Source organism: Idiotropiscis lumnitzeri, chromosome 5, assembly GCF_059441095.1.
Source record: "Idiotropiscis lumnitzeri isolate Australia: NSW breed Sydney's pygmy pipehorse chromosome 5, RoL_Ilum_1.0, whole genome shotgun sequence".
NCBI lineage: Eukaryota > Metazoa > Chordata > Actinopteri > Syngnathiformes > Syngnathidae > Idiotropiscis > Idiotropiscis lumnitzeri.
Window position 1 is genome coordinate 11,895,073 of NC_142395.1, and position 19,774 is coordinate 11,914,846.

The following is a 19,774-nucleotide window of genomic DNA, read 5'->3' on the forward strand; positions in this document are numbered from 1 at the left end:
TCCATCCATCTGCTCCTGGTCCGGCTCCTCTGTCAAATTTTAGAAGCCATTGTGGCCCACCAATCAAAAGGTTTGCCCACCCCTGATTTAAAACGTAAATCGTGGCGCTGCCGGATTTACGACAGTTGTACAGCCGGACGGCAAATTTGACATCTTTAGTGTTATCGTTGTGTTTTTGAGCTGGTTTGACAGTTTTGTTACAGCTTAGCAAAACGGTCCCTTTAAATGTCAGGTCAGGTGCAAAGGCTCAGGTGATCGCATATCGTTTAGTCAGGTGCACATGACCGCACTTTGTTTGAAAAGTGAATACCACTTCTGCTCTGGACTCGTGCCGCAACATCTTGACCCAGTGTACAGCCAACTGGTAAGCGCTTTTCTATTTCTCTTAATGTTGTGTGTGTGTTATGTTGTTGTAGGGGGTGTGTGCTCCAAAATTGACTTCTCAAACTTAGACATTGTTAGCGGATGTGCCGAAATAACGTGCGGGTAGACATTGTTTTGACAAAAGGGAACAGCGGAGCCGCAAACAAAAAGTGTTCTTCTCTACTGACTTGTTGAACACATCTAGATGTAAATACTGTAAACTCTGTAATTCTCAACTTTTGTCTCATATTCAGCATTTGATCCGTCACCCAAATGTATCCAGTATACAACAAAAACAAATGAATTGACCTTAACCTTCCAGTACTTTTGGAGGGGACTACATAGTTCACATTATCCCCCATGATAAACAGGATTTCGCCACACAACAAAGCTGAACGTGGATGTTGTTCTCCGCGTGTTTACTTACTTGAAGCCGAGAGACGGGAAGTCTCCATGCCATCCGTCAGGAGGCTTAATGATATCTGAAGCTAAATGCGGACATGTGGATGTTAGTGGCGGCCTGCAATCTGAAGACGAGATCCACCACGTCGTCTGCTTCACCTTCATGCGATTACGCACACGCTAATTAAGGTGTACACGCTGGCTTGATTGCGTTTGCGTTGTACAAGGAAAGATGGCGGGCGATGAGCTGATATCGGGCATGACGAGGGGCTGCATCCGTCTTGGAGCACGTTGAACCATCCATCCATCCATCTGTACGGCTTCTCCTCACTAGGGTCGCGGGGGTGATGGAGCCTATCCCAGCTATCTTCGGGGAGTAGGCGGGGGACACCCAGAACTGCTTGCCAGCGAATCGCAGGCATGGGAGCAACTACCTATTTTCTGGGGTGTATGCAGACACATAACAGGCTACCATACAATAAAAACTAACCTTTTCCATGCACTGACTTTCTATGCAGGGTGTTTTGTAAGTCATCATTGGTACACTCACTATGAGTATTAAACTTTCCATTTTGCAAATTATGGACCATATCACTGTAGTATAAGGGACTTAATACTACGTTCACCTTCATACCTTTGAGTCGTCAAGAATTTTGACTACAATTTCTGCGAACATGTGTCATTTGTCCAAGTGGAATTGCCGTTGCCTCGTTTAAATTTGCACTTCCGCGTCGCTTCACCACAGTCGTTGAGACGATAAAAAATAATTACTTCCAAATGAGTAGTGACCGCCCTAAGCTACAATACAGGACGTCCTATTATACAAAAGGATCATTTGTTGAATAGTCGTGTCCGGATAAATTCATATCGGTGCACATTGAAGCTTTTCGGGCTAGATTAGTTTAGTTCTAGCTTAGTTTTAGTTTAGCTGCTAACAAAAAGAGACGTATCCTATCGCTTGGCAGCGATCGTGTGTAAATTGGCGTGATCGTCGTGTGGAAATGTGTGCCCAAAGAGATAAAGAAGAAGAATATCAGGATGAATTTTGTGGGACGAAAGAGGAGAAGGAGCCACAATGTCAAATGCTCGACGCAGGTTAGAGCACTTCTTTCTTTTATGCCCACTTATTGACGACCGAGTTTCAATTCATGACGTTAGGACGTCACGTGCAATATAACTGTGGACAGTGGCCCTTCATTGTGTCACACAGTTAATTAATTAGGAAACTCAATTTGCTTCCTGAGCGGATTTGAGCTTTTATTTTTATACACCTTACAACGTTAATGTAACGATTGTAATTTCAAATCTAAACAAAATAGATCCTATACATGTACTGTATTGTAATAGTGGTTTGTTTTTGTTTTGTCAATTTTTTTTTTTTTTTTAAATCAAAGATGGGGATTTCATCCCTGGGACAGAACTGTCCATTCCAGACGGTCACCCATTTTTAATGGAGGACAATCCATTTGGGAAAAAAAGGACTGTTGTCGTCCATCCCTTTAATAGTCCCTAACCGGGTCAAGTACCATGTGTATAAAATTCAAATATTTGCACTCGGATGTAGGGCTGGGCATTACGGCTGATACATACATCAGATTCACAGTGTTTCAAATTATTATGCAAAGTACATTTGTTCATGAATAATTAATGCAAATGTCAGTCACTATCATTTTCAACTCATTTCAAATTTCATTGACCAAATCTGGAAATGACAGTATTTTTACAATAAACAACTTAAAGTCCACTGTTCCAAATTGCATTTCAACAGCATTTCAAGATAATTTATTGGCTGTAAAGAAATCAAAAATCACACTTTGGATCAGAACAAATTATTTTGAAATGCGCAGATTGACCAAATATACCGGAAATAGTAGTACTAGAAGAAGAAGGCGTAGCAACTTCCGTGTCAACAAAACATGGCTTCGTCCACATCTCTTCTCTAAACGTTGGCGTTATTTTGCATCCATATTTTGTGTCCTGCAGATGTCAGTGAAGATATTGATCCTATGCTGCAAAAGTTGAAGCCTCCACGCACAGACGACGAGGAGGAGGAGTACCCTCGCGTTAAGGAGGAAGAAGATGAGATGCTCCTATACAATACGGTGGAGGAAGAGGGGGCACATATGTCTTGCATCAAAGAAGAAGAGGAGGATGACATCACCAAGTGGCCATTGAGTTTTGTCCCTTTGAAGAGCGACGAAAATGAAGCCAAAGTTGGAAATGAGGAGAGCAGAGGGGAGGAGCCTCCAAGCAGCAGCTCAACGAGAGGTGCTCATGCAGAAGGCCTCTTAGCTCCACTGTCAGATGATGACGACCTAACTTCTCACTCTCCTGACACTGAGGATGATGATCACTCACAAAGTGATGCCATTTGTCACGCTGACAACAAAAGCACAGGGTGCTCTCAGTGTGGGAAAACATTGAGTTCAAAGTGGAGTTTGAAATTACACATGAGAACTCACACTGGGGTGAAACCTTTTGCCTGCTCAGTTTGTGGGCAAAGATTCACACAGAAGGGACAAATAAGAATGCATGGAAAAATACATACAGGAGAGAAACCTTTCACCTGCTCAGTTTGTGATAAAAGCTTCCTTCGAAAGCAAAGTTTAGAAACACACACAAAGGCACACAGTGGAGAGAAACCTTTTGCCTGTTCAGTTTGTCCAAAAAGATTCTACATGAAGGGTCATTTAACGAGGCACACACGAATACACACGGGAGAAAAACCTTTTGCCTGCTCAATTTGTGGTGAAACCTTCTCTCAAACGGAAAGTCTAACAATACACACAAGAAAACACACTGGGGAGAAATCTTTGGCCTGCTCAGTTTGTGGTAAAATATTCTTTCTAAAGACAAGTTTAAGAGTCCATGAAAAAACACATGCTGGAGAAAAACCTTTTCCATGCTCGGTTTGTGGAAAAAGATTCTCAGGAAAGCACATTTTAACAACGCACACAAGAATACATACGGGAGAAAAACCTTTTGCCTGCTCAATTTGTGGGAAAAGCTTTTCTCTCAAAGGACAGTTAGTGAGTCACACAAAAATACACACTGGAGAGAAACCATTTCCATGCTCAGTTTGTAGGAAAACATTCTCCAGAAAGGGACATTTAGTGAGTCACACAAGACAACACACTGGAGAGAAACCATTCAGTTGCAGTGTTTGTGGTAAAAGATTCTTTAATAAGATTGATGTTAAGAGACACAAATGTGCTGCTGAAAGCATCAGCAGGAAATGAATTTAATATTTGCATGTAGCTGTAAAAGTGTGCATGTGATTCTGATTGAAGTACGATTGTGAACGTTAGCCCTCTGGTGTGTAACATCGCCCAGAAAGAGAGCTGGCATCACACATTGGTCCAAACAGCACTGAGCTCTGGGACAACCCTAAGGTTGTGTGCTCAGCCCTCTCCTATTCACCCAGGTTTGCGCCCAGCTTGCACCGCACTGCACTGTGGGACTCGGGTGGAAAGGTTGAAAACCTAAAGACCTAACGCAAACATGTTGAAGCAACTTTTAACTGTTACGCTGCTCACAAATGGAAGAAGCTACCAAAAGAAGTAAAGTCAACCCCAAGCGTGAATTTAATTTGAGGATAAAAACAATGCCCCCCCCCCCTCTGTTATTGAGCTGCTTTAAAGCATTAAAAAATCTTGCTCCGTACATTCTTTTACTTAGTCAGTCATTTTTTATTTCTTTTTTTGTTTGTTTTTAACTCCATTGATTTACCTTGTGTGTGGAATGCACTGGAGAAATAAAGCAGCCTGCTTTCCCCTGTCTTCAACTGTAACTCGGGTTCTCATCAAAGTGGCGGGAACTGTGGACCACTCAACATAGCTGGAAATGTCAGCACAAAATTATCAAACTAAAGGCCTACTCCGACAGATGTGGGCTGTGCTGACTTCTTAGGGAATTGAAAAAGTCTTTCAATTATTGATCTTATTTTCTTTTTTTTCCATTCCTCCATTAGCTTAGCCGCTTCTCCTCACGAGCCTATCCCAACCATTTTTGAACAGTAGGTGGGGTACACCCTGGACTGATTGCCAATCATAGAGAAAACATAGAAAAACAAAGACACACTCACTATCACACCTAGGGACAATTTAGAGTGTTCAATCAACCTACCATGCATGTCTTTGGAATGTGGGAGGAAACCGGAGTACCCGGAAAAAAAACATGCAGCCACAGGGAGAAGATGCAAACTCCACACAGTAGGCTGGAGCCAGAATCCAACCCTGCATCTCTGAATTGTGAGGCAATCTTGCTAACCAATTGTCCACTGTGTTGTCGGTTTATTTTTTCAAATGTTAAAACCTACCACGTGGATGCGTTGACTTTTTTATATCCACAAAGCTGACAATTAAAATGTTTCCTGGCTCAATATTATCTTGTGGTCATTCAGATCGACAAGATGTTCAGAGAAAGAAATGGCAAATGCACACTTATTTTTTCTCCCTTCTGATACGATGAAACATAAGCAAGATTGTTGCACATGTCCAAAAACATAATTAAAAAATAAACCATACCTCAATTGCATTTTTTTTGTTTGCTTTGAGGATCTTGTAGACTGGGCAGTCTCTTAAATATGTCTCAAATTGATGTAATAAACTGAGGAATATTGAGAAATAGGAGGAAATTCCTATTTGTCCAATTTAAAAAAATCATGCAAATCATGTTTGAACAGCGTGATTGTAGTTTTTTCGTACCATTATTACAATTTGAATGATAAGCAATAGCCCAAACTGATGATTATTGATTATTTCCCAAAGAAAATCCGTTGGACAAGTCTTGATCGTCATTGATGGAATTCTATGAAAATGAGCCATAATTATACAAACAGTGCAGTGTGAACGGTTGAAAAAGCTTAATTCACTTGGTGCGGCTTCGCCACATCCAACATGGTCATCGCTCTGACGTTCCGCAGCAACGGGAAATTACAAAATTGGGGTCGAACAACTTCCGCCACATTCTTTGTGCTGCCACACGCCAGTCAGTAAATTCCTATGAAATTAGTTCTGATCCAACGACGCGGAGCGTCCATCGCTACTTTACCTAAATGAAACATTTTAATTGAATCTTCGTGTGTGTAAGAAGACGAAGGTGATCGAGTTGAAAATTGTATTGTAACTGACTTTATTTTCCCAGCTGCCATTCGGAGCCGCCGTGCGGTGACGCCGCAGCGCTCCCATTGGTCTGCCTTCCGGGTTGCTGATTGGCTTGCTGGATGCACTGCGCTTCCAAGCGCGGAGTGAAGGAGAAACAACAGTAATAATAATGATAATAATACAACCCTAATGATAAATGGTACATTTCATCTTATACCATGAAGAAACAAATAAAAAAAACATGAACGTAATAAGGTATCATTATTATGGTACTTTAAAAAAGATTTACCCTCACATACTTTCCTTGGGCACGTTCATCATATAATTCATAAATGCATTAATTTTCACTCTTCTTTTCTGATATTAGGTTAAATACTTTGTTTGTGTATAAATATTAATCATCAGTCTATTGCATTGAAGTGTAAAGTCAATGACTAAACTCAACTGGACCAAATTAAAATGTATTAGGAGGCAGGAAAATGTCATTTTTTCTGGGGTGCATTCCTGACTTGACTTGTAGAGTGGTAGCTGATTATAAAGAATTCAATTCTTTAGTTGTGCTGTTTTTGTAAGGACAAAAAGTATAAATTAACTTGAAATGATGGGCTTTGGAGTCATCAATAGCGGCACGGTTGGTGCTGCTGATCAGTTAGAGATCCCACAAAGGAAACTTTGCTTAGAGCCCCCAGAAGACCTGTTGAGAATTAATTAATGTAAATTCAAATTATATGTAACTTTAATATCAAGATATCATATAGCACTTTTTATCCCAATAACCATGTTCCCATATTCTTTTATAATTATTATGACATTCTTTCTTGCTTGGTTTTTAATTTGTTGGTTTGTTTTTTCACTGTGTGATATGGACCACCCTGAGTATGAAGTAAAGATTTAAGTAAGTAACATAATATTTTCTTACTCTTTTAGTCAGGAATATAATATTAAACACAGTTCAAAGATCAAGGACATCACCAAGTCTGAAGAAGGACCAAGACCAAAGAAATGGAACGCTAACCACCTGATCTGAGTTCAAAGAACATGGGAGTCCATTTGATGCAACAAAGCGCCCGTGGAGCTACTTGGCAAGCGTCCATGTTACATGTCAAGTCAAGTCAAGTCAATTTTATTTGTATAGCCCTTAATCACAGACAGTCTCAAAGGGCTTTACATAGCCACAATCGACATCCCCGATCTTAACCCCCAGGAGGGCAAGGAAAAACTCACAAAACCTCATTAGGGGAAAAGTGAGAAACCTTGAGAAGGGACCACAGATGGGGGAATCCCCCTTCCAGGATGACCAGGCTGCAATGGATGCCAACTGGGCAACATTTGGCACATACAATGATGCTATGCAATAATAGATGAGATAATATAAGAGTCAATTGAATGAAGTGCTGCAGGAAGATGACTTCAGTGGAGTGGGTCCTCATCCAGGGCCGTAATATCCATGGCAGCATATCCGAAGATGAGCCTTCGATCTTGTACCGGTCAGTTGGTGTAAATTCAGTACAGCCACTTCCAAGTGAATCGCCATCACCTAATTCGGGGAATTGGGAACAGAAAAGAAAGAACAGAAATAGCAAACAGGCCAACAAGTAGTTCAATGAAGTGCTGAAATATAAGGAAATCAGAAAAGGCGCTGCATGAAGACGACTTCGGCAGAGCAGGTCCCTTCCCGGTTCGTCAGTGCCGTAATCTTCAAAGCATGTCCCCATCACCTAATTCCCAAGCAGGGGAAGGAGGGGGCAGAAAAGAGAAGAAGCGGCAGTAAACAGGCCAACAAATAATTAAATTAGATGCTAAAGTATATAAATAAATTGATCAAATGTCGCGCTGCAGGAAGACGACATCACTGGAACAGGTGCATGCCCAGTTGGTCAATGCCTTAAACTTCCTAGTGGGTCACCGTCACCTAATCCCCCAGCCGGGGGAAAAGGGGGCAGAAAAGAAAACAAAAGAAAAGAAAAAAAAAAAGCGGCAGTAAACAGGCCAACAAATATTTCAGCTAAATGCACAAGAGTATAAATGCGTCTTTAATAGTGTTTTGAACATTTCTACTGAGGTGGCGCCTCTAATATCTGAGGGAAGTGCATTCCAAAGCATTGGTGCCCGAATAGAGAACGCTCTAGAACCTGCGGACTTCTTTTTGGCTCGCGGGATCACTAAAAGACCAGCATTTTGTGAGCGAAGGTTTCGGGACGGAACATATGGTACCACGAGGTCAACGAGATAAGAAGGTGCTAAGCCGTGCAATATTTTAAAAGTAAGTAGCAGAACTTTAAAATCACATCTGCTATGAAATTTTATGAATCACAGCTATGACATTACTCGGTCAGAGGCGGAGGACTGAGGCTGGGGCACTTGGTTTTGTCTGGAACGACAGTCATGAGTCGACTCAAACTGACCTCATTTGTAGTTATTTGGAAACAAAGTCAGAGATTGCAAACAGTTCCAGTCTCTTCATTTTATTTTGCCGGTTCATTGACTGCTGCTCTTCTCACCAGCACACTTATGTCTCGTTCTCTCATACTTGGCATGGAATCTTCTATTACACACATTGCAACTGAATGGTTTCTCACCAGTGTGTATTCTTGTGTGTGCTGTCAAAGAGCGACTTTGAGTAAATTGTTTATTGCAAAATGAGCAGGAAAATGGTTTCTCTCCAGTATGTGTTCTTTTGTGTGTTATTAATTGTCCATGTGCGGAGAACCTTTGATCACAAACTGAGCAGGCAAACGGTTTTTCCCCAGTGTGTGTCCTTGTGTGTCGTGTCAAATCTCCCTTTTGAGTGAATCTTTTCCCACAAACTGAGCAGGCAAAAGGTTTATCTCCAGTGTGTGTTCTCATGTGTACTCCTAAATCTACATTCTGAGTGAATCCTTTGCCACAAACTAAGCAGAGAAAGGGTTTTTCTCCTGTATGTGTTCTTGCGTGCCTTGTTAAATTTGTCTTGACAGAGAATCTTTTTCCACACACTAAGCAGGGGAAAGGTTTATTTCCAGTGTGTGTTCTGGTGTGTTTCGTTAAATGTGTTTTTGAAGAGAATCTTTTACCGCAAACTATGCAGGCAAAAGGTTTTTCTCCCGTGTGAGTTCTTGTGTGTGTTCTTAAATCAACATTCTGGGTGCATCTCTTGCCACAAACCGAGCAAGTAAAAGGTTTTTCACCAGTGTGTGTTATTGTGTGTCTTGTTAAAGTTGCTTTTCGAGCAAATCTTTTACCACAATGTAAGCAGGCAAAATCTTTATCGCCAGTGTGTGTTCTTGCATGTGCTTTCAGCAATGACTTTTTACCAAATGATTTGTCACAATGAGAACACTGGAAGCATTTGTTGTCACTGTGACATGTCGTATCGCCATTAGGGTGATCATCATCATCATCATCATCATCATCATAGTCGGATGTGTGTGATGTGACAATGTTGCAACCCGATAATGGAGGTAGGAGACCGTCGGATTGTGATCCTCCACAGTGTTCTTCGTCACCTTCTCCACTCTCCGCAATGATATCTGTCAACTGAAACTTTGTGATTTCATCCTCGTGCTCTTCTTCTTTTATGCATGGAGACTCGGGCTGTCCTTCCTTTTTTATATGTAGATGGTCAGGCTCTTCCTCTTTAATGTTTGGGTACTCTGGTTCCTGCTGGTCAGGATGAAGGGCTTCACTCACATCTATGAGACACAAGAAGTCCAAAATGCATGGTTTGCTTTGTCAAGTCTCAAGTTAAAGCTTTGGCATTGCGCATTCATGTTTTAGACAGGTTTTATGAAAGTGGTGCTATGTGAAATGAGAGTCAAATATTGCCACTTTTTAGTGTAGTACATTCGTTTGCCCACACCAGCTATGCAGGTGTCCAGTTTTGCATCAGACATCACACCAAGGCATGGGGTCATATCGCTTTTGTGCATGTAAAAGGGGCATTCGCTGCATGGTGACAATTTCTTATTTACTGGTTGCATCAAAGCGAAGTGACATTAGTGAAATGAATTGAATTGATTGGTTTCAATACAATACACTTCAATGTTTCTTTAATGAAACTCAACACTCCACTCAATTTAAAACCTTTTTTTTAAAATGAGTAACGTCAGTAACATCTTGTAGACGGAACAGATTAAACATTTAAGTCAAAGTACCAATAAGTTATTTGTGTAAATGTGTGTAGGTGGTTATGATGAAAATAAATAAATAAATAATTAATTAATAAACACCGAATGGCCACAAAATTAAAGAAGTTCCAAAAACAAGTGCGAGCAAGAAATTAACCAACCTTCTTTCATAGCTGGACTTTGCATCTTGCAAATAACCACTCGACGTCCGGCCTCTTCTGTCCGAGAAATGTCCGCCTCGTGCTCTTCTTCTTTCACACTGCTTGCACTCATTTTTTAACGACAAACACAACACTTTTCACTCACACCTTTTCCGCTTCGCAGTGTAAAGTCAACAGAAGCTTTTTGTTAAAGCCTAGCAAGCTAAACTAAGGTAAGCTAAGCTAAACACGCTGGAGACTCTTCAACATGTACCCAGACAAGTTTCTCCGAACACGGTGGCTTAATGGATGATGGTTTAGTCCTATTCCATAGTGATAGACGAACTGGTTCGAGGCCTCGGTCGTTCGATACTAATTCACTGAGATTTTTTGGGGTTTGTTTGTGAAAGTCGTTTGGTTCCGTCAACTGTATGCACAAGCAAACCAGGCGGACTTCGTACGGCAAATCCACTTGGACAAACTACATAAGTTCGCACATGAAATTGTTACCATCTTAACGTTTAGAAAAACGTGATAACGGTGTGTGACGTTTTATAAATAAGCCAGACGAGTATATAGCCATACTTGAAATTTTAATTAAAATAAAATTATAACAGAAATGTTATTCAGCGTTATTCGGGTCTCTTTCCCACAAGTTAGCATAGGGTTGCACGTAACGAAGACCGCGCGTCGCACAGAGCGGCGAGTAAAAAAAAAAAAAAAAAAAAAATATATATATATATATATATATATATATATATATATATATATATATATATGCAACACACCTGATTCAAACGATCAGATAATCAGTAAGGTCTGCATAAACTACATATCAACCCTGATTATTTGAATTAGTTGCAGTCTTCGTTTTTCTAAATCATTTTAGTTTTTATTGTAATTCGTTATCGAAACGTTGTTTTTTTTTTCAATTGTGGTTTTGGTTATTTTTTTTGTCAAAAATTGGTAAAATGACAATAGAATGTAGTCTCCCACCACTGTGTTTTAGAAATTCATCACTTAACCAGTGGAAGGCTCCAGTGCACTCAAAGTGCCCAGTTAGCCAAAATCAAGTAGAAGAAGAGGAAAACGAGCGTACAGCATCGGGACTGTGTTTACGTCTCTCGCAACCACACGAGCGTCACCAAATCCCCATTCCTTAAATTACTGGAGCGTCAATGCAGTACGTTCTTTTCTACTTGCTGTAATAAAACAAAATCGGTTTAATTTTCGTGCCCGGATATACTCGTGTCGGTGCGAAGCACAATGAAGCTTCTCGAGCTAGCTTATTTTAGCGTAGTTTGCTAATCGCTAGCAAAGATAATCCTTTCTTTATCAGCAAGACGTCGCAAAGCACGGGATTTTTGATCGTCGGTCGATGACAAGTGCTGTGATCATCATTTGAAAATGTGTGCAAGGGGGACAGCAGAGTACGAGGATGAACTTAGTGGAACGGGAAGGACGAAGCAGCTCAAAATTCAACATCTGGACGCGCTTTGCCAGTTGGAGCCTCAAATTGTGTTACACGGAGCAGGTTTGTTCATTTCTTATTCTCAATATAATTATAATTGTTTTTTTTTTCAACCAATTTCCTGGGTTTCACTAACCAGACGCCGCGCAACTGCAGCACACCCAACAGGGGCATACTACGGGATATTTCATGCTTAAAATGGGGCCATGTGAAGCCAGCTGAATATTTACAGTATTTTGTTCGGTTGGAGTGAGAATCAGAACGTCCAAATCGAGACGATGGTCTTCGGGATTGGAGTGCCCTATGCAGTGCGGGGATGAGATCCTGCCCCAAGTGTAGGAGTTCAAGTAGCTTGGGCTCTAGTTCACAAGCGAGGGTAGGATGGTAATGGAGATGAATAGGCCGAGCTGAAAGCCGAACAAAGTTGTGGGAAAATGCGTGTTGCCTCCGCTGCTGTCCCTTGGAGCTTGAGTGGGAAGTTCGGTCACCCGTGAGGCGAAAAATAAAATTAATAAATTATGTCTTGGTTAAAGGGCCTGCAGCGTTGAAGCATATTTTTAATGAATACTTTTTAAGGTAACTAAATATTCACTGAGGCTGAAGACAGGTAGATCAGCACTGGATTGATATGTCAATGGCCTGGCATTCTTGTGAAATTGCGAAATCTATAAACGCAAGCAAATGCAATAATTGCAGCATAAATGCCTTAAATGAAACTAGTACAGTTCTGCATGTCAAAAAAAGTCAGGAGCACAATCACGTTTAACAGACGCAATTTTAACCAAATCTGACTTCTTTTTTTAACAGCTGTCATGGCAAAAAAAAAAAAAAACAGTTCACAGTTTGATCTCCCACCTGGGATAATGTTTCACAAGCTGGGCGTTTGCAGGTGCCACAGGTATCAAACCCCAGGAACATCTGTTTGGAGAGCCATCAAAGAACGAAAAGAAGAAAGAAATGCTGTGATTCAACAACATCAAAGTCAAAAATGAGACCTGACTATGCAAAGCATAACTTTACCGAACCACATGTTTAGTTTTTTCTGTATTCCCATGTCCTGCAGATGTCAGCAAAGATCTTCATCTTAAGCCAGAGTGCCCCACCATCAAAGAGGAGGGGGTGGAGTCAGAGCCCCCCTTTATCAAAGAGGAAGAGGATGAATTTGCCACGTTTCCACTGACTGTCATTGTGAAGAGTGAAGAAAGTGATGGAGACCACTGGGGAGGAGCCCAATCAGATGGCCTCTTGTCTCCGCTGTTAAATAGTGCCGACAAAACGTCCCATTCTTCTGACTCTGATGACGACAATCTTAATAAACACTCGACAGGTGATGTGACATGCCACGTGGACAAAAAGCGTGTGAAATGTTCTCACTGTGACAATACGTTTTGCCACAAGTCAGCGTTGATGGCACATACAAAAACTCATACGAGAAAAAAACATTTTGACTGCTCGGTTTGTGGTAAAAGATTCTCTTTAAAGGCAGTTTTAATGATACACACAAGAACGCACACAGGAGAAAAACCTTTTGCATGCTCATTTTGTGGTAAAAGGTTCATAGAGAAGGGTGCTTTAATATCGCACACAAGAACACACACTGGAGAGAAACCTTTTGAATGCTCAGTTTGTGGGCAAAAATTCTCTATGAAGAATAATTTAACAAGGCACACCATCAGCAGACACGACGGCGAGAAACCTTTTACCTGCACAATTTGTGGTAAAAGATTTACTCAGAACGGAGCTTTAAAAATACACACAAGAAAGCACACTGGAGAAAAACCTTTTGCCTGCTCAGTTTGTGGTAAAAGATATCCGAGAAAGTCAAGTTTAACAACGCACACAAGAACACACACAGGAGAAAAACACTTTCCCTGCTTAATTTGTGGTAAGCGATTCATTCAGAAGATTGATTTAACTAGGCATACAATAACACACACTGGTGAGAAACCTTTCACCTGCTCCATTTGTGGTAACAGATTCTTCTCAAAGACACATTTAACAAGACACACCAGAACACACACCGGGGAGAAGCCATATTCCTGCTCAGTTTGTGGCAAAAGATTTGCTCAAAGCTCAAATTTAACAAGACACACGTTAACACACACTGGTGAGAAACTTTTTGCATGCACATTTTGCGATAAAAGATTCTCAAGAAACGGAGATTTAAAGATGCACACAAGAACGCACACTGCGGAGAAACCCTACGCCTGCTCAGTTTGTGCTAAAAGATTCACTTCAAAGTCCAATTTAAACAAACACGCAAAAACTCATACTGGTGAGAAACTATTTAATTGCAGTGATTGTGACAAACAATTCTTTCATAAGGATCAGCTTAAGAGACACAAGTGTACAGGTGAAAAGAGCTGAGGAGTCTTCCAGGCTCCAGCAAGCAGGTTATGTGAAAACATGGAGGAAGTTGACCCTGAGATGGGGGAAGAAAGCCTGATCACTCAGTCACCGTGGTAACGAATATTGTGACCATTTTCTACTCGAGTAGAAATAAGATTAATTTCTGATGCAACTGTATTGCTTTTCAACAGTCATTCACTTTCATAACACTCTCTGGTCATACATCGTTTTTCCCATCTCCATGCAAGTCCCATCCCTGAATAGATCTTTATGTTGGATGAGTACAAATCAAAGGTTTGTCAAATAATTTTTGGTATTTACATTCGTATAGAATTTTGCATTTTGTTCTACAAATCAGCGATACAAATATTTAAAAAAAATGAAGTGTGAAATATTCATGTTGAATGACGATTTACTTCATTATTAAATGTGAAATAATATGAAAATCACGGCCAAGCAAAATTCAACTTGCTTGCCTGAATTGCAACTTTATATTTAAATAAACTGCTCCCAAGTACACTTTTCAGATGTTTCATTGCATATGAATGAAGATCAGGTGTTATTCAATCGAAATTCAAATGTGGGTAATTGTTAAATCTGTGCATCAAACAGTAATTTTTTGAAACAAGACACATTTACTAGTGCACCAATTGATTGTTTTTCTTGGCTGCTGCTGCTGCAATTTTCTGGTTTTTGAACAAATACATTTTCAGATACAGTTACAACACTAACTACAAATGTGATTTACTGAAATCGACAGCCCTCGCCCCCATTCCAAAGAAAGATGAAATGAAATGTTTACAAATCACAATGGCCATGAAGAAGAGTACTGGGGAAACTGCTAATATAGAACATTTTTCAGAGAAAGGTTGAATTATTCACAACAGCTGACACAGTGGCCACATTGTTAGGGGCAACAACCCCAACAAGGGTAGTGTGTGTACATTGAAAGGAAATCCCAACTTGCTCTTTACTTACAATTTATTCAAAATACAACTTCAGGAAGTGTAACTCATTAGGACTACCCGCCTCTGTTTGTTGGTTGATGGGGGCAATGTTGCTGTAAAGCACAGGTGTCAAACTCAATTTAGCTCAGGGGGGCAATGGAGGAAAATCTATTACCAAGTGGGCTGAACCAGTAAAATCATGACCTATTACGAAAAGCAATCGTCGTCAATATTATGCAGATTAACGCTACTTGCATGCTGTTTTGCGAATAGCGGTGGGCAACTGTAAATATATTGTAATACAAGAAATCTATTTACATTTTTTTTCATAAAATACATATTTTGTGTCGAACTCAGAATCTGAATTAAAATCAATCAATAAATACATATATTTGAAAAACATTTGTGTTTGTGCATTATGTCTGTTGTTGAAAGTCCAGACAAGAAAAAAAACAACAACAAAGAAAGAAATAACAATATAGAGCAGCAAGATATTTTCAATGTCACTATAAGCCATTTACAATCAGTGTTCTTCATGTGTTATACTTGCAAATATAAATAATTTCACAAATGTCTTCTGAAATATTCCAGTGTATGAATTTCGTGAACAGTGCTAAAATGTGTTTGACCACCTGGCAGAAATTAAATAAGTATAACATTCACATACACTTTATTTTTTATTTTCTAGAAAATATAGAATACCATAGATATAAAATATGAAGCCGAGTTAAGCAGAACATAAGAATAAGATAAAAGAGAAATGTTCTATTTATTTAAGAGAATTACTCATAATCGCACTGTAACTTCCTTCTAAATGTTTATAATGAACTCAGATGCGGGTTTTTTTTTTTTTTTCATTTTTATGACGACTTAGGGAAACAAACGATTTACCGAGTGTAAGACATTGCAGTAATATTTTTTTTCATTGCAGTAATTGTTACAGGCGCAGTGGTGTTGTAAATATACGACTTTTGTCCAAATGGAGTTGCCGTACCTTTTCTGCTGCAGTGCAGACCAATCAAGCCAGTTTCATAAAACCAGTCTTTTACAATTATTGCTTGAGCGTATGAAACCGTCTACACATGGTGTATTCTTTACTTAACTGGACCAAATCGCCACCTTGTTTCATTTTTGTGTCCTGTTAAATCGTCTCGGAGCACGTTGAAGCTTCTCGAACTAGCTTAGCTTTTTAGCGTGCTAACAAAGAAAGCAACACGTCGCTTAACAAATTTCTCGCGTGAATGTCAAGTGTTGCAATGATGGCTGATCATCGTGTGGAAACGTGTGCCAGATGCGTGAAAGAAGATGAGCAAGAGGAGGAACTCTATGGAACGGAAAAGGAGAAACAGCCTCAATATCAACAACCTTCCAAGTCGGACCCTCGAATTGTGTTCCGCAGCGCAGGTTTGTTGACTTTTCTGAATCAGATTTGTGTCTTTCACGAAGCACGGCTGGCAATAAAAACACCCCCCAGGGAAAAAACCCTTCGTGCGTACACACCGCAAGTGGAGTGAGTCTATTCCAAGGAACTCTGGGCTAAAGTTTGACGACATCCAAGACTGGTCGCCTGTCATTCACGGGGCACATCCAGTCTAAGGCAAGGGCGTTAAACACATTTCAACCCAGTTTGACCTCAAGTGGGCTGGACCAGTGAATTCGTGTCCTAAACAATTATGATCAAAGACAATTCCATATGTGTTCCCATTTTTGGGGTACAAAAATTACATGACCAATATCAACCATATTATGCATAAAGGTTTATATTTACACATGCACAACCACTTACATGTCACGGTGGATCTTTTCACAGCATGTACCTTTTATAAAAGGAGTTGCGATCTGGAAATCATTTTAAATTCACCCACATTTCAAAATCAATCTGGAAATGTTGCAAAGCAACAACTAAAATGCACTCGCTATTTCTATTAATGACGTTCATATTCCCAATAGAGCTCCCACAAATGATTATTTTGCTAGTGGACTAATCACCAGCAGTAGTTGCTATTATGGTAGTTGACTAATCAGATCATCACTGCATATTGCACCAGCAAGCAGTTGCTCTTATAATAACCATAATTAGCTTACAGCTTGAATTATATAATATATGGACAAATTAATAATAAAGACAATTAAATGGTCGTACATTCAACTTTGATTGAACTTTTTAGCTTGTACCAGCGTTCCTGGCGTGTTTATAAATGAAGGCGCAACTTAACTTGAAGTTGATGACTTTTTTAGCTGTAAATGTTTTTGCAGTTTAAAATGGAACGAAAAACTAAACACTATGCAGAGTTGCACTAACGCTATCAGCAGGCCGCTCAACAATTTTGGTCCGTTTCTCAAATGAGCTGAATGAGCCTCCCACCACTTTGGGGCGCATTGGCATCCATTTGCCACAGGTCTACGTAATCAATGGGATGATGAGACCCAGGTGTTGCTAGTTGGGAAAGGCAAATGGTTTTAGGTGGTGGTCGTGCTTGGCAGCAAGACAAGCAGGGAGACGGTGACAAAAGGCTAAGGAGAAATGAGACAGACGACAAGGAAAACCGTTAAAAGAGCCTTCAGAAGAAAAGCCCACCTTGGCATTGATATGTTTGTGTTTTTTGGTAGCCAAGATTTATTTTAAAATTGGCCTTCTCACCACATTGTGGCGGTTTACTGTCATGCATAGAATGAACAATTGTTGCTGCGGCTGGCTTGACTTGCACACACTTTTACAAACCAAATTAATGTGTAAAAGATGCAAATTTATTATATTTTTTTTAAATCTCGGTACTCAAACTACTCTGACTTGTTTTCCCCATAGATAATACACAGATATAATAAACAGAAAAAATAAATGCAGTGCTGGACAACATCAAGGTCACATGACACTTGCCTTAACAAAGCTTGACTCGATCAACCTCTGTAATTTTCCCCCCTCGTTCTTTGTCCTCCAGATGTCAGTGAAGATTATCTTCCTGAGGGACAAGAGCCAGAATCCCTCCACATCAAAAAGGAAGATGAGCTGGAGGCCCCTCAAATAAAAGAGGAAGAGGAGGAGGATGAAATCACCAAATTTCTATTGCCCGGTGGCAGTGTGAAGAGTGAAGAAGGTGATACAGACAACTGTGGAGGTTCCCAACCTGAAGGCCTTTTAGCTCCACTTTCAGATAGTGACAATGCAACGTCACACTCTTCTGACTATGATTATGATGATGATGATAAACACTCAACAGACAACATGACATGCCCTACTGGGAACAAACGAGTCAAGTGTTGTCACTGTGACAAAATGTTTTACAGCAAGTCAGTGTTGAAAGTACATTTAAGAACGCATACTGGAGAAAAACCTTTTGCCTGCTCAGTATGTGATAAAAGATTCCATCACAAGGCAATTTTTACACGTCACACAAGAAGACATGATGGAGATAAACCTTTTACTTGCTCAGTTTGTGGTAAACGATTCTTTCAAAATGGAGACTTGGTAAGACACAAACTGACACACACTGGAGAGAAACCTTTTGCATGCTCATTTTGTGGAAAAAGATTCGCTCAGAATGCAAATTTAACAAAGCATAGTCGTACGCATGGTGGAGAGGAACCTTTTGCTTGCTCAGTTTGTGGTAAAAGTTTCAAACAGAAGAGAGATTTAACAAAACACATGAGAACACACACCGGAGAAAAGCCATTTGCCTGTTCAGTTTGTGATAAAAGATTCAATGAGAAAGGAGATTTAACAAGACACATAAGAAGACACACAGGAGAAAAACCTTTTCTATGCTCAGTATGTGGTAAAACATTCATACTCAAGGCACAGTTAACAACACACTTCAGAACACACACTGGAGAAAAACCGTTTGCTTGCTCACTTTGTGGCAAACGCTTCATTCAGAAGGGCGCTTTAATAGCACACACAAGAACGCACACAGGCGAAAAACCTTTTTCCTGCTCAGTTTGTGATAAAAGGTTCTTTAGGAACGAAGATTTAACGATACACACAAGAAGACACACTGGAGAAAAACCTTGTGCATGCTCAGTTTGTGGTAAAACATTCACTCGGAACTCACAATTAAAAGCACACACAAGAACACACACTGGAGTGAAACCTTGTGCTTGCTCAGTTTGTGGTAAAAGATTCATTTTACAGACAGCTCTCGTTGCACACATAAGAACACACACTGGAGAAAAACCATTTGTCTGCTCAGTTTGTGGTAAAAGATTCTCTCAGAACTCAAACTTAACAAGGCACAAAAAAACACACACAGGAGATAAACCATTCAGCTGCACTGTGTGTGCTAAAAAATTCTTTCGCAAGTATCTTGTTAGTAGACATGTGTGTGCAGGTGAGGGGAGCAGCAGTCAATGAAACTGCAGAAGAAACAGACTACATGTTGGAAATCAGAGCTTCTTGAGGAAGTCAAATCTGCTTACGTTTACGCCACCTCACCTTAACCTATGTTGGAAAAGGTCATGAGGTCAAGGAGCGATGAAAAGGCACTTCCTTTCCAACACAGGAAAAGGACAGTACTATTGTGTCTTTATAAACAAATGAAAGCCATACCTTTGAAACCAATTCACAGGTATTACTCATGTTTACTGTTTCCACAACTAAGAGCTGCGGATTGCCCCTATAATATAAGACAATGTCAGAACTAGCTTGGGCTAGCCCAGCCGCTGCCCGTTTCATACCAGCATTGGCCGGACCACTGGATGAAACAACAAGGACAATCATGCAAACACTTCGTCACCAGATTATGTTCAATAATACAGTAACGACAATTGTGTGCTAAACATGACGTGAAGTATCATATATATTTTTGGACAACACAGATGACATTTTACGGCATTAATCGTACCGCAACACTCAGTCAGAACACTGCATGTGGCCAGTTCTACCAAAATGCCTTGA

The 19,774-nt window shown here is 40.2% G+C and overlaps 3 protein-coding genes and 1 pseudogene across 9 annotated transcripts; 3 read left to right on the top strand and 1 right to left on the bottom strand.

Moving 5' to 3' along the window:
* Positions 1–145: 145 nt before the first annotated feature.
* Positions 146–5,301, top strand: LOC148336946 (uncharacterized). 2 transcript variants are annotated; one of them, XM_088295853.1, is made up of 2 exons: positions 146–364; positions 2,749–5,301. In XM_088295853.1, exon 2 carries the CDS (start codon positions 2,772–2,774, stop codon positions 4,002–4,004), a length of 1,233 nt encoding a protein of 410 aa, XP_088151979.1. In that variant the 5' UTR covers positions 146–364; positions 2,749–2,771; the 3' UTR covers positions 4,005–5,301. The 2 variants fall into 2 exon arrangements, with proteins under 2 accessions (XP_088151979.1, XP_088151978.1); XM_088295852.1 differs by lacking the exon at positions 146–364 and adding an exon at positions 1,395–1,860.
* A 1,676-nt stretch (positions 5,302–6,977) lies between these two features.
* On the bottom strand, positions 6,978–16,789 carry LOC148336947 (uncharacterized). Of its 4 annotated transcripts, none has more exons than XR_015843150.1 (3): positions 10,138–10,571; positions 8,276–9,541; positions 6,978–7,588 (listed from the first exon to the last, which is right to left on the bottom strand). XR_015843150.1 is itself a non-coding variant. In XM_088295856.1 (3 exons), exons 2-3 carry the CDS (start codon positions 10,160–10,162, stop codon positions 8,349–8,351), a joined length of 1,218 nt encoding a protein of 405 aa, XP_088151982.1. In that variant the 5' UTR covers positions 10,163–10,244; positions 16,670–16,789; the 3' UTR covers positions 6,978–8,348. The 4 variants fall into 4 exon arrangements, 3 of the variants coding, with proteins under 3 accessions (XP_088151982.1, XP_088151983.1, XP_088151981.1); XM_088295856.1 differs by adding an exon at positions 16,670–16,789 and having other exon boundaries at positions 6,978–9,541; positions 10,138–10,244; XM_088295857.1 differs by having other exon boundaries at positions 9,356–9,541.
* Positions 11,201–14,455, top strand: LOC148336948 (uncharacterized). 2 transcript variants are annotated; one of them, XM_088295851.1, is made up of 3 exons: positions 11,201–11,299; positions 11,535–11,650; positions 12,651–14,455. In XM_088295851.1, exons 1-3 carry the CDS (start codon positions 11,295–11,297, stop codon positions 13,952–13,954), a joined length of 1,425 nt encoding a protein of 474 aa, XP_088151977.1. In that variant the 5' UTR covers positions 11,201–11,294; the 3' UTR covers positions 13,955–14,455. The 2 variants fall into 2 exon arrangements, with proteins under 2 accessions (XP_088151977.1, XP_088151976.1); XM_088295850.1 differs by having other exon boundaries at positions 11,205–11,650.
* LOC148336949 (uncharacterized) lies at positions 15,858–19,277 on the top strand (annotated as a pseudogene). Its single transcript, XR_015843176.1, has 3 exons — positions 15,858–16,287; positions 17,823–18,908; positions 19,209–19,277. The product of XR_015843176.1 is annotated as an uncharacterized LOC148336949 (transcript).
* The last annotated feature ends 497 nt before the right edge of the window (positions 19,278–19,774 follow it).